The sequence below is a fragment of the Ischnura elegans genome, chromosome 13 (assembly GCF_921293095.1).
Source record: "Ischnura elegans chromosome 13, ioIscEleg1.1, whole genome shotgun sequence".
NCBI classification, from domain to species: Eukaryota; Metazoa; Arthropoda; class Insecta; order Odonata; family Coenagrionidae; genus Ischnura; species Ischnura elegans.
In genome coordinates this window covers 8,925,766-8,941,086 of record NC_060258.1, presented here as the reverse complement: position 1 = coordinate 8,941,086, position 15,321 = coordinate 8,925,766, and the positions used below count along the sequence as shown (strand labels likewise).

The 15,321-nt window shown below is 38.8% G+C and overlaps 1 protein-coding gene across 3 annotated transcripts in view; it reads right to left on the bottom strand.

The window, feature by feature from the left end:
• The window catches only part of LOC124170217 (armadillo segment polarity protein), a 99,077-nt gene that overhangs the window by 57,762 nt on the left and 25,994 nt on the right, over positions 1–15,321 (bottom strand). For all 3 annotated transcript variants that reach the window (XM_046548916.1, XM_046548915.1, XM_046548917.1), the window contains exons 3-5: positions 3,165–3,419; positions 2,326–2,513; positions 380–529 (exon numbers count right to left, since the gene is read on the bottom strand). In XM_046548916.1, the coding sequence (XP_046404872.1) occupies positions 380–529; positions 2,326–2,513; positions 3,165–3,419 (593 nt within the window). The remainder of the gene's footprint in view (positions 1–379; positions 530–2,325; positions 2,514–3,164; positions 3,420–15,321) is intronic.

Here is a 15,321-nt window from a genome sequence, read left to right as displayed (position 1 = left end):
ATACTTCAGGGAATGATAGATGCGGGAAAAAATTACATTGACTTTATGGAACTTTATTTGGGACCAGGAACGGCGACCGATGAAAGCGGGAAAACGATCAATGTGGGAACGATAGATTGGGGTTCCACTGTATTCCGCCAACCAGGTCTGTCAAGGGTATGAGTTTGCGGTAGACAGCAGGGACTAAAAATAAGGTGAACTTCCTCTCTAACTTCCCCTGTTTTTCCCCGAGTCGACCCTTTTCCCTGCCACGCACCATCGTGTGCACAGCTTTTATGGCCCCGTTCATGTGAACACAATGATGAAAATGCAAATATGATGGGATTCCTCCATAATTATACACACGTATCCCTCCACCTCTTCTTAAATGCATCCGTACCTGTGGGCTGTTCATTATGGCATGGCGAGACGCTTCCTTCTTGGAGAGCTGATGAACCATCATGGCAGCCTGGGACACGACCACCTGATCCTCGTCATTCAGCAGCTTGATCAGCTCCGGAATGGCACGAGTTGCCAAATCTGCATCATCCTAAATTCACAGAACACAAACGCCATTAACAACAATGCACAGGTATATTCAACCTACAGCTCTGGCTTAAACAGCTCAATCCATGCATCACACCATTGCTTTGGTCAATTCTAAAGGTCTGGTCACACGGTACATTAACACCTATATGTTAATGTCTGTTTGCGTGAACGATTTTTGTGGACCGGAACGGAACGTGTACGAATGCATGAACCAAATTCGAACAGGTTCTATTTTCTGTGCATGCATTCGCAAAAGTTGGGTGGTTACACGGTGAATTTTGCTGTTCATTCTCGCATTCATAAATTTAGACATTAACCCATACGTTTTAATGCAATAGAGTAATCATGCCTTAAGTTTTAATTTCTAATCAACATGAAATAAAATATTGATGATGCCACTGCTGATGGTGAAGGCCATTAGCATAATATGAGAAATAATTTGCTATGGCCCTGCTGTCAACTGAAACTAAATCATGTGCTACAAATTTGCTCTTTCAAACATTAACGCTAAAAGACCAGAGACATGGCCACCATTAATTTGAGCGTGCAATGGAACAAAGTATCTGCATGTATTCATGACAAAGAAGACCATCAATTGCAGATTTTTCTACTTATTTAGATGGAGACTATTTTGTTGTACTTTGTTTTGTGTGACTTGTGATGAATAAAAGCATTTTAATTTTATTATTTTAAAGAACTAGATATTCCTTTTAACTGGGTTAGACTGGTAAAATACAAGATGTATTAAAAGCCTCTTTCAAGTCACAAAGGAAAGTACTTAAAATTTCAATTATTGGTAGTGAACAGGTAGAAGACTTAAAAAATCATTATCAATTTGTCTGGAACTTTTTATAAGTTGAATACAAAGGTATAGGTTTTCAAACGACCTGAATGCTCTCGACAAAGGCAAATGCAGGCAAAGCATTCGAAATAATGAGCACCCTGCAACAGGGCAAACTCAAGGCCAAACATGAGCGGTCACCTCATAGTTTCTATAGCTTAACAACTGCACGTTTTTGCCCGTAACCCTTGACCAGTGACGTGCAATTCTTGTTACACTACCAGTGACGTGCGGTCTGGGAGACCGCAATAAATCAAAAATTCATAAAATATTGCTACGCCATTTTTATTGTTTTGTTTAATTTTTCTTTGAATGCTTAACTATTCTAAAACTTGTATTAAAATTTTCACACTCCCAATACGAACCAATTTGTCATAAAAAATTGTGATTTGAAGCAGGATCAAAAAACTGATGCCAAAAACACTTGAGTTATAATCATTATATTTATGTATCAATATTTTTGCCAGATTAAAAAAAAAAGGCCTTAATGTTAAAGCTGGAAGGCTAAGTAGTAAGTAGCCATGAAATTTATCCCGCTTTTTTCTTTTCTTGATGCATTCTTAGCAAGTGACGTGCGGTCTCGCAGACCGCTAATTGAGTCCAATTGCAAATTTACAGAAATTAAAAAAAGGAACGTTAAATTTTAAGAGTGGGATGTCCTTGTTATGCAAAAATGTGAAGCTTAACGAGAATTATAGATATTTTGAAATATTAATTTTGAAAATATTCATAATTTTATAGAATCGCAGCAGTCTCTCAGACCGCACGTCACAGGTTAAGGGTTAACGTCATCAGGAATTTTTGAAAAATATTTTTTTCCTATTGGCAACAGCTAGTCAGCGTGAAAACTTCACTAAAAGGTTTTTTTCCCCCCTGAACATCATGTTGGACGTGGAAATAAAAATAAGAGGATCTTTTGCTCTCCGTTCATGGGATTGGATCATGATCTCACTCACCTGATAATTGATGAGGTTGACGACGGCGTGCTTGAGCATTTGGCTTGGCTCGGCCAAACGCTGCACGGCCGTTGGCTGCTGAGGGTCAAACTGTGTCGACGGGATCTCAAGGCCCTCCTCGAGGGTCTCCGGGAACATGGCAGCTCTCACCCTCTGGGAGCGAGTCTGGCTCAGCTGCTGGTTCATTTCTGATGCATCCAAGGAGATGGAGATAGACAAAGACTCTCATTAAGATCTAGCGGGTGCTGTGCGCTGCTTGTAACTACTATCAGAAGTTGGCAAGTCAAAGTGTGCATTATTTTTAGTACCGTACTTCTAATATAGCCCCCCCGAACTTAGTCCCCTCTAATTTTGAAGCTTTTTGGCAAGCATTTAAAAAAAAAAAAGCTTTGGGGAAAAAATTTAAAAAATGCATAGGAATAGAGTACCACATTTACTTTTAACACGGAAATTAAAAAAGGGGGCATATTATTCAGATAAATATGGTACAACTGCTTCAGTTTATCTTGTATTGTAATTATATGTTTAGTAGTGCATCTGATTTTCCACTCGATGTCAGCACAGAACAGAGACTCACTCGAATCACACTGCAACCAAGTTTTTGTATATTTCTTCTAACAATTAACTTTACCTAACTCTGCAGAGAAAAAAAATCACTTGTACCCGTAGGCTTCTTAACACCTCACATGTATATTGGTATTTTTTTGATTGCTTGTAGCACCCTGATCTGCACAGAACTAAATAGAAACTTTAACCGACCAATCCTCAAGATTGACCGAATTTCACTGACATGAAGAGGTCAAGAAGAACATTCATCGAATGTAATAAGTATTACTCACCGTCGACTTGCTCCTGGGTGAACCCCTGAGCGAAGCCCTGGTCCAGATCGAACATGAGGGCGTCAGTGGAGGGGTTGCCATCGTTCATGTCATTGGGGTCGTTGGGCTCCTTGCCCGTCAGGGACGGTGCCTGGGTCGTGTTCCCGGAGTGGATGCCAGAGTCACCCTGGTAGGACGCCTGCTGCCACATGAGCGTCTGCTGATCCTTGGGAACCATATCCACGCCCCCCTGCTGGTTGTACCCACTGTGAGACACTGCGAAGAGGATGAGATGCATTAGAAACAAACGGGAAAGGTGAGAATTTTTCTTAACACCTCGTCAGGCGCAACACAGTACATTCCTGATTATTTGGGCTAATGATGGGGAGAGACGGCACGAATAATCGGAAAACACGGATAACATAAAAATTTCGGTAAATGTCTTGAAATAGTCATAATTTACATAAAACAAACAATATATTATTATTTATGCAGTTATTCTGTTATTTTAGAGCGCTTCCCGGACTCAATGAGAGCTTTCTTCGCCAGTTCACAATCTTTTTAGCTGCGATAACGTGGTTGTACTTGTATTATTAATGCTCAATGTAAGGCCTGGTTTTGAAAACCACACATCCGTGGCTGTGTGATCACCGATTCAGAAAAGTGGTTTGCACGAATGCTTCAAAACCACTGCTCGACGTCATTAACTACACTGTCAGGCACCACACCACGTAGTTGCGTCTCACGCATGTTTCCCGGGTTGCAACGGCTGCGGGACGCGTATTCGTGACCACGGTGCGTGGTCCCGCACTGCAAAGCTTGGAAAACATGAACACAGTCCTCCCATTAATGCACCTAGCACGCGATCGCTTCCGTTTCACGATGGGGATTCTAATGTTTATAAGCATTAATGCAGTAATTCCAATGATTTTGCGTCCGCTTTATTTAAAAAAAATAAAGATCGAGGAAAAAATTGAGCAAGAGTGAAATTCATGCATGGATAATCCTCAACCCGGATAAACCGCAGCCGGATAATCGGAAGTCTGCTGTATTGGGGTTGCTGAGTTCAGGTGCAATTTGACAGACAGCCACAGATGTGAAAAAACATTATTGACTCTTAGCATGGCTCAGCAGGTCACCACAGTTTAGTATAAACAGCAGACTCCCAATTATGCGGATGCGGTTTATCCATGTTTGCCGATTATCCCTTCTCGAGTTCACGCTACTTTGACGTTTTTCGCGATCTTTATAAAAAAATAAAATCGGACGCAAAAGCACCAAGATATCTGAATTTTAACGCAAGGCTACACTGAGGTTATCATTTCCATTGGAATCCCCTTTGTAAAATGGAATTATTTATTTACTTGCAGACACGGTTTTTTCAAGTGTACTTGGACTCCTGCTCTGTAATTGCAGACGATGATCAGCGGACGGAAAAAAACTCTTGATTAATTTTAGAAGATTCTACAGCAATAAAGCAATCGTAAAGTAAGAGAAATGTTATCGACGATCCCTAATTATATATTTTACCGTATATGTCTGAATATAGTCCCCCCTTTTTTTCCTAAAAAAGATGGTTTCCTATTATTTTTTTGTTGCCTAAATTGAAAGATTATTACTCCTGGAGTATTTATTTCACGCTTTTAGATTTTAAAATGACGATATCTATTTTTCACGACTAAACGAAAAGTGAAAAATTTCAAGCGCGTGAAAACGCGACGGCTAAGTATGAATGCTGGGAAAACTCCGTGTAACGTAGTTCTGGTTCCCGCTGCCGTAAGTGAGGCGATCTTGGGTCGAGGCTTTGAGCGCTGACACAACGCAGGATTCTAGCAGGTAGCAGAGTACCCGGCTAACTGGTAGCGCTTGGCTTAAAAAAGGATTAATGATACCCTATAAAACGAAGGAAACTTTCCGACCATAGCCAGTTTTAATAAGTGATTAGTAAGAAATGTTTCCCTGAACTCTTTGCCTCATGCATGCATTGGTAATCTCAGACGATGTAAAACTCCTATCTACTCGTATAGAAACTAGGCCCCTGTGACGTCACGCGGAGTGGCATCGCATGGGCGCCAATCTGGCCTTTTTCAAATGAGGATAAAATTGACCATTGCCATTTGTCTAAACTGGGATTTCTAAAACCAAATAATTTGCACATTATGAATACACTAATGGTGGGTTACAAATCGCAATCAATGCCTTTCGTTTTCTTTGATGAAGGAAATTACCCTAATGCCTGTGATGAAAATTAAGGGGGGACTATATTCAAACCCATTTTTTTATTTTTTTCCCGAAACTCAAGCCTCAAAATTAGGGGGGAGGGGACTATATTCAGAGGAATACGGTATATCGCACATTCGGAATTAATGCCGTGGCCTCACAGTAGAAATACAAGTACAATCACGTTATCACAACTGAAAAGATAGCGGTCGGGAAGAGGAAGCTCGTTACGATTCCGGAAAGCAATCTAGAATAACAAACAATGTGCGCTAATAATAATAGATTGTTTGATTTGAGTAAATGTTTAAAATTACCAAAAATTAAAGGAAAAGTTTGGACTACTTGTGTTTCCTGATTATTCGTGCCAACTCCACCCATTATTAGCCTGGATAATCGGGAGTGTGCTGCAATAGTGAATATGTACTCCAGTTTGATGCTCAGACACTGTTCTCCACGCATGGTATTAAGAACAACAGCCAAGTGAAAACATCATTGCATACAAACAGAGAGCAGTATTTATAACCACAAACAATACTTTTTTTCAAAGGAGAACCATCCCTTTTTTTAAATTAATCGATCATATGGTTCACATTTCCATTTCCAGGGTTCCCACTCTAACTACATTATAAAATTCACGGTTTTTTCCAGGTTTTCACGGTATAAATGTCATCGAATTCACGGTTTGTAGATAGGGCATTTTAGGAAGAAATATTGGTCACGTAACAATCATCGACCACACGTTAACTAAAAATGTAACAAACGCAACAGATGCCTCGAATGCAAACGCATCAATGACAGTGCTATCTCTCATGACGTCACCTATCGCTAGCAAAATTCATGTCCGGCTAAAAGGGTGTGAGTGGGAAAACGGAGAGAGCAGGGTGGCAGGGAAGTGAAGAAGAAGTGTCTGATTTTTTGCCAGGGTTAACGTCTTCCAATCGCAGGCTTAAGGTCAATGTGCTGTCATAGCACACATGAACTAATTAATAATTGCGCTTCGAATACACGTGCGCAGAAAAATGCGTGTACAGTATCTGCATGTGACTCTGCCTTGTAACATGATCGAAACATTGATTTTTCTTTTAATCTGTCTATCGTAGTTCTACAATCAAATTTGGAGAGATTTTTAACATTTTATGATGAAATTGAAATGAGGCTGAATTAAGAAATTCATCAATGGTACTGGTTTATAATAATCCTAGGGCATGTCTACAGTATTTACTACTCCAGTTCCATGCTCAGACACACTTCTCCACACATTGTATTAAGAACAACAGCCAAGTGAAAACATCATTGCATGCGAACAGAGAGCAGTATTTATAACCAAAAGTATACTTCTTTCAAAAGAGAACCATCCGTTGATTCCATTAATCGATCATTTGGTTCGTATTTCGATTTCAGCAGAAAAATTGATCATTTCATTTTGATTAACACCTTACACTTCAATTCATTCTCTGAATATCGTGCTTCTTTCTCCATTTATTTTTTCTGTGGTTCATTCTACATGGAGTGATAGGTAATGAAATGATTTTGTGATCAACATAGAAGAGTGAAATAAAGAGCGAATATAATATCATACTGTTCACGAATGAACCTTCTTCCCGTAAGATCATCGATAACACAGCTATCGCTGATCGTACAAAATCTTTACTTTCATTCCTTCCAAATCACCATATTTCATGATATATGAGTTCTTCATGTACATTATGGATGTTTTAACATCGCTAACCTTTCATAATATTTATATTGTTCCCCTAAGTAGCGCTAAAATTATAAAAATATGACGATGGGCCACACTCCTCATTGTGCGAGGTGACATCTGAAGTTCATGACGAGATAGAATAGGGTAGTTTCCTCCATCAAAGAAAACAAAAGGCATTGATGGCGATTCGTTACCCACCATTAGTGTATTCATAATACACAAATTATTTGGTTTTTGAAATACCGGTTTAGACGAATGGCAAGGGTCAAATTTTATCCTCATTTGAAAAAGGCCAGATTGGTGCCCATGCGATTCCACTCCACGTGACGTCACAGAGACCTAGTTTCTACACGAGAGGATAGGAGTTATGCATCGTCAGAGGCTACCAATGCATGCATGAGGCACAGAGCTCAGGGAAACATGTCTTAATAATCACCTATTAAAACTGGCTAAGGTCGGAAAGTTTTCTTCGTTTGATAAGGTATTAATAAACCTTTTTTAAGCCATGCGCTACCAGACAGGAAGGTACTCAGCTACCCGTTAGCATCCTGTGTCCTATCAGCGCTCAGAGCCTCGATCAAGGTCACCTACCAGGCGGGAGGGGGAACCAGAAATGCGTCGTACGGACTTTTTCCCTTCATTCCTACTTACGCGTCGCGTTTTCGCTCGCTTGAAATTTTTCACTTTTCATTTAATCGCAAAAAATAGGTATCGTCATTTAAAAATCTAAAAGCGTGAAATGCGTACTCCGGGTGTAATAATCTTTCGATTTAGGCAATAAAAAAATAATAGGAAACCACCCTATTGCCATTTTAGTGCAAGTGGTGCAACTATTCTACCTAGATTTTGCTTTTCCAGAAACTTTCATGTGGCTTTGTATTTTTTGCTTGTATTGTATGTCTTCATTACTGCAATCCCATACGGAATACAAACTGAGCTGTTCATCGTCAGTGAACTGAAAGCGATAATTTAAGCTTCCACTTATAGAATATTTATGCTGAATTAAGACGAAAAAGCCTTTGTAAATTTTCACAGACTTTTTTTATCATGTGAAAAAATCAGAATTGTATCACACATTTTTTTCTTCCCAAAATAAAAAAAAATGTATCCCATCAATATAAAAAATTCTGTGATAATTTATAAAGACTGTATATTTTCATTCAGTCTGTGTAATACCATGAACACTGGTTAAAAGAGACAACACACTACCATTGCACAAGGATGATAGGCAAGACAGGGTGCATGCCAACAGTCCCATTTTGAAATATTGCTGACAGGGTTCCCAATCTAACAAAATTATAAAATTCACTGTTTTTTCTAGGTTTTCACGGTCAAAATTGCGTCAAATTCACGGTCTGTTTGATAAGCCATTTTAGGAAGAAATATTGTTCTCCTAAAAATCACTGGCCGCACGTTGACTAATAATTTAACAAATGCGATAAGACACCGTGAATGCAAACGCAGCAATGAAAGTGTTACCTCTCTCGACGTCGCCTATTGTTAGCAAAATTCAGGGCCGGATAAAGATCGTTAGAGGGAAAATGTAGGGTTATAGAGAAGTGAAGATGTGTCTGATTTCTCGCCAGGGCTAATAATCACTTGGGTTAAAGGTCCTCCAATCACAGCCTTAAGGTCTGTGTGTCGTCATGGCACACAGACCAATAATCGTGCTTCTAATATACGTGTGTGCAGATAATAAATGCATGGACAGTATCGGCGAGTGACTGACCTATTTTTCTTTTAATCTGTCAATCGTAGATCTAAAATCAAGTTTGAGAGGTTTTTAAGGTTTTACGACGAATTTCACAGCTATTTCTAACTTTTTTTCACGGTAGACAAAATTCACGTCTTATTCACGGTTGAGTGGGAGGCATGGCCGACCTTTCCCACATTTTCAGGCCAACTTTCCAACAAAGGCATTCACAAATGGGGATTTCACGGGCAAATGTAGCAAAGTCTTAGATGGGGAAAAAAGTCTAGCAGAAGGCGTACACTAGAGAAGTGCCAAATTGGGTACGCACCCTGCCTCACCATTAGGAGTGCAAAAAAAACATCCACCTCACCACTCGAATACGGAAATATTTTTTTTTATTTATTTATTTTATTTTAATAAAGACATACACATACAGCAAGAATGCCAATTTAAAGTGCTCTTATAACAACAAATATTAAATAATTTAATAATAATTATTCATCACAAATTTAAATAGAATAAAAGAAAACAACAAACATTTATCCGGCTATCTAGTCATTTATGCGATAAATATGTTAATGCCCGATGAGTAAAATTTTAAGTGTCAGACCAAACGGATCAATATCACAGGGAAGAGAATTTATTATAGAAGGAAGTCTAGGGAAAATTGAGCGCTTAATTACAGATAGCCTGGGTGTATGAATGTGGAGTAAAGAGGTAGATCGGGTGTGGCGGGAAGGTACTCTAATGTTGAGGAACGAAACAATTTAAGGACTGTCTAAGTGGGAGTTAAGGGTATTATGGCGTAAGGGTGGGTAAGGGTATATAAGGGTATTGATGTCCGATTGAAGTCGGAGAAGATTTGAGAATCAACCATGATTTTCACCTTCTTGCTGTTGTAACAACTCTTGTTCACAGTACAAAAAAACAATCGGAGTCATGTCATGATGAAAAGTGGTGTTCTGTCGTATGTGTCGTTGCTCCAGATTTTTCTTCGCAAGTACTTTTCCGGGACACTTGTGCTTGTGATTGAGTCAATTTGATTTGCTAAGTAATGGTAAACGGACAGGTTGTCGCTCCTGATTTTTCTTTGTTAACACGTTGACCGCCATGATGTTTTTAGTAGATATGTCCTCTGACGCCATTAGTGTTTTTCATTCCGTTAACTATTCCCGGATCATAAAACATTTAATGTGATTTTGTACTTTACTTTAAAATAAATATTTATATTCTGACACCGCAACGATCATGGCCCATACGTTAACAAGAGATTTTGGTCCCTCCGGCATCAGAAATCCACATCCTGAAACAGTCGCTCGGAGGCTGGTCAGTATGACCGGCGTGGCGTGACAGGAGCCACTCAACTCCGGTCATTATGACTGGCATGGCGGTCAACGTGTTAAGGACTTACTCTGGATAATTGTGTTGTGATATTGTTGTGATTTATGAGTTTGATTTGATTTTTGAAGTATAGTTGCACATTCTGCTGTGACCAGAGAGTTTTTCTCCCACCACAACCAAATATCCAGGATATTTCCAAGACTTCTCCGACCGACATTAGGGCAAATGACTTTGTGAAGCTGCTTGATGATGATACATTGTCTCGAGCTTTCCCAGAATGCAACGATTGGACTGAAGATACCCGGATTCATTGCCATATCCCAAAAATGTGGCCAGTCATGCATTCGAGAGACAGGGTTCTCACTCATTCAACTGCATTATAAAATTCACGGTTTTTTCCAGGTTCTCACGGTCTAAATGTCTTCAAATTCACGGTTTGCAGATAGGGCATTTTAGGCAGAAATATTGATCGCGTTACGATCATCGGCCGCACGTTAACTAAAAATTTAACAAACACGACAGACGCCGTGAATGCAAACGCAGCAACGAAAGTGCTATCCCTCCTGACGTCACATATCGCTAGCAAATTTCAACTCACGCTAAAGGTTGTGAGTGGGAAAATAGAGAGACCAGGGGAGTTAAGAAGAGTCTGAATTTTTGCAAGTGTTCATGAACACTTAGGTTACCAGTCGTAAGATTTTAAGTTATGGTGTAGTAGTTCCCAAAAAAAAAAAGACTTAGCACCACTGAAAGACCAATCATGACTGATGATTGGTCTTATTTATTTTTTTATTATTGATGATGATTGATTACGATGTTTATTTTTTTTATTGATTTGAGATTATTTTTTCATATTGTACACAAACGAACCCTCTCCTGTGAGAACTTCGAGAACATTAATGATCACTTGGACTGTCTCTTAAGTAATTAATTAATTAATACTCCAGTTTGATGCTCAGACACACTTCTCCACACATTGTATTAAGAACAACAGCCAAGTGAAAACATCATTGCATACAAACAGAGAGTAGTATTTAGAATATAGATAATAGAACAAGCAATACTTTTTTCAAAAGAGAACCATCCATTGTTTCCATTAATCATTAGCTTTTCATTTCAATTAACACCTTACACTTCAATTTATTTTCTGAATGCTTGCACTCCTATCTTCATTTATTTTTTCGTTGGTTCTTTTTAAATGTCTGCAGTCACAGCGTCTGCTGCGTTTAATAAATTTTTAGTTAACGTGCGTGATTGTTACGTGATCAATATTTCTGACTAAAATGCAGGGGTCTCACTCAACCGTGAAAACTGTAAAAAACTATGAATAAGCCGTGAATAGGGTGGTTTCCTCCATCAAAGAAAACAAAAGGCAATGATTGCGATTCGTTACCCACCATTACTGTATTCATAGTATACAAATTATTTCGTTTTTGAAATACCGGTCTAGACGAATGGCAATGGTCCATTTTTATCCTCATTTGAAAAGGGCCAGATTGGCGCCCATGCGATGCCACTCCACGTCAATAATGAACGTCATCCTGGTATGAGCCAAGACTTACAAGACAAATGAAGTTTGCCACATATAAGACAATTGAGGTAGTGATGGTAGTTATGGTGTACCAGTTTCCTGAAAAAGGACTTCACACCACTAATGGAGCAGTCATGAGTGATCGAGATTTTTTATGTGATCAATTCATGAACGAGGTCACTTCGACGAAAGACAATTTTTATGACCGTTCGTGACTGAAGTCTATTGTCTATCATTCGCAATGGACAAGACAAATTTCTAAGATATCGATACCTCCACAGCACAAACGCTCAACAATCCCCCACCGAATCAAATCCGCTTATCTAGTAGCCCAACAATAAGAATGTGCTCATCTGGCAATATAGACGGAGCACAAAAGCTCACCTCCAATTCTCCATGCTTCGGTTGTTGTTACGCCAATGGATATTACTTATCACTGCTACGACTGGATATCAATCGTGATTAACATACAATTAGGGCCCCCACGCATTGGCAACTTTTCCAAAGCAACTATTTAGTTGCTTTATGGAAGTCCAAATGAAACACACAGCATTGACTGTGGCCCTGCACACAGGCGACTTTTCAGTTGCCGCAAAGCAACTACGTAGTTGCCTTGTAAAAGTTGTCAGTGGGTGGGGGGGCCCTTAAATAAATCTGTTCATCACAATAACAACCCTTCTCACATTTGACACCTGCCAAGACTTCACTCGTACTGCTGAATTAGAGGAACTATGAGGAAAGACAAATTAACTTCAAGTTATTTTGCCATAGAGTCATTCATAGCTTGCATTCCCATTCAAGCGCTGAATTCATTAATCCCATTTATAAGCTTAGCAAATCGTGGAACTCATTACTGGCTGAGTTACAAACCTTTGGCTCGTGCTTTGCATTTAACCTTCACCCTAATAAAGACGAAAATATGCATCTGGACGTTTCTTGACCTTGGGAGACGAAAGCCGCAAATTTTCGTCAGAGATTTTTCTACGCAGGTGAACAAACGCCAAATAAATACGTTTCCCAGCTCTCCCCTTTTATGATGGTCGAGGTGTACGATGTCTTCGTTTCGGGACCCAACACTGCGGGGCTTAGGCTTAACCCTCAAAATCTTTGAGCAGGTACCCGGACACCTCATCCTATATTACCCCTCTTAGCGGTCATACAATTGTTTATCCAGTCATTTAAAAAAATAAATATTTGTATCTTTGTCAAAAAAAAAAAATAAAATAAGAATTGAATTATGTCTTTTGAGCAGCATTTACAATTTTTAATCGAAATTCTACGATAAATATAACTTATATCTAGTTTCAGAATAAACATCAACATGCAAATTGTTGCTGCATTAAATGTGTTAATATCGACGGTTATTTCGTTCAAAATTTGACGATTCTCAGAATAAAACGAGGAATTCAATACATAATCTGCGATTTATGTGAAAGCAACAATTATTCGTATAGCTAATATATACAAAAGAAGCATAATTGACCGCAAACCAATGCCGCTGGTAGGATTATTAACCCCAAAAGGAGGGAGACTAACTATCCTTTGAGTCCAAGATAATGAGGAGTGCCCGCTAGGAAGGGACCATAGGTTGGTGCTGAGAGTGCGTTTTACCAGCGAGACCCTTCTTAACAATCTCCTGCAAAATCATATAAAAAAAAAATTATCTTGTAAATTGGGTATAATTGCTGTATGTGAGCTTTTGAAATAAATAAATAAAAATGCTCAGTACGGAGGGGACAGAAGAGTCTCATGGGGCTCAGTACAGCAGTAATGCTAAGGACAGAACTCCACCGTATCGAAAGGGTTAAGGAGAAAGATAAAGGTACATTCAAACTTGTTACTATGCCAACTGATGCATAAATAATTGATCTAAGTCTGATTCAAAAATCTCTCTGTAAAGTATCATATTCTTATGAATAATATAATTAATTATATAAGATTGTCAAATGCTGTGTACATTAATAGTTACATTCGTAATAGTCTCTATTTTTTACTTTTAAACTGAGTGAACATATACTTTTTATCATATAAATTTTATTTGCACCTACAGAAATTTGAAAATATTATGTGAAGGGTTTATCCCCATTAATCTCAGTAAAAAAATAAATAGAGGTTGGTGGTTGGTCACTCAAAACGTACGTTGGTTTCGTATCAAATCCATGTTTTGTAACTTAAATTTGTAGAATGGTGACCTGATAGGTTCAAAAATAAAGGTTATTATAATCCACACGTAATATAAAGAAAACTCACAGTTACAACCTTTTTGAACAGAATTACCTCTTGCCCCTTTAAAATGACATGAAAAATTCTAAACCGGTAGAATTTAAAATAGAGATGTGCGAATAGTATCCGCGAATACTCTAATACTAGAAAGTATTCAATATTCAAGATCTCGAATAATTATGCTAAAGGTACAACCTCGAATACTTTGAATTTCACGCAATACACAATCGCACGTAGCAATGTAAATGCCGAGACGGCATGCAATAATTTTTTTGCAAGGTGGTGCGACCGTTTGAAAGCAGCAAAAAAGGAGTTCGAAGCAATGATAAAGATGGGAGTCGTATGCCCATCGCAAAGCAACTGGAGTTCGCCCTTGCATATGGTGCCAAAGAGAGGGGTGGAATGGCGGCCATGTGGAGATTATAGAGCCCTCAACGGTGTGTCCCCTTAGAATACTTGAAAGAGATGTTAGTTAAATCAACAATATGCCCAATTGTTTCCATAAAACTAAAATATTCCATTGATCAGCTAAATTCCTGTTTGAATGCTTTAAAGGAAATCACAATTACTCGCCAAAATCTTGTGTTTCCTGCTGCTTAGGTAACCAAGTCTAACATTCCCGCATTCATCGTTTATAGTATTCGAGGTATTCGAAATTGGAGGTATTCGAATATTCGAGCAATGATTTAATATTCGAATTCGATATTCAAACATAATTCACAGTGTCCGGCGATATATGGTGGAAATGTTTAATGTTCATGATGATAAAATAAAATAAAATGGTTAATTTCCACACACTTTTTTATTAACGAACTACCGACCCGGTTTCGACCCGGTTATCGACCTCGATATTCGAGTTTGAGAAATCTGCTATTCGACTCATCCCTAGTTTTAAATAAATATTGTGTGGTACATAACCTTTATTTTTGAATCTAACATGTTGGCTGTCATCATCCGGACTGAAGTCGGTGGTTGGTCACTTTGCGATTGAAGTGAAAGAAAGTACTTCATGATCTAGGAAAGTTTCCCATCATACACTACTGAAGACAATCACTTGCAAACGAAATTCTCCATCAAATACGACACCTTAGCCAATCGTGGTTTTACAGACTCACCCCTACCACTTTAATTTAATTGTGCCCCTATCTTCTATTTATTTTTTGTGTTTTTTATTAATGGAATGGTAGGTAACATAGGCGCCGACTCCATGGGGCCCGAGCCCCCTCAAAAATTCGTCATGGGTGTGAGGAAAAAATGTGTCAGGCTTGTCAATTTTCCCCGGAGCGTCCAGATATGGAGATTCGAGTTATCAGGGTTCTATTCCTGATCATATGACTCTTCTAAAATGCTTAAAAAACTTAAAACTGACTACTTAGAAATATCCCAGGGCAAGATCCCCGGTTTGGGCCCCCACAATATTTTTTGTACGTCGGCGTCCCTGGTAGGTAATGAAATGATATTTTGTAGT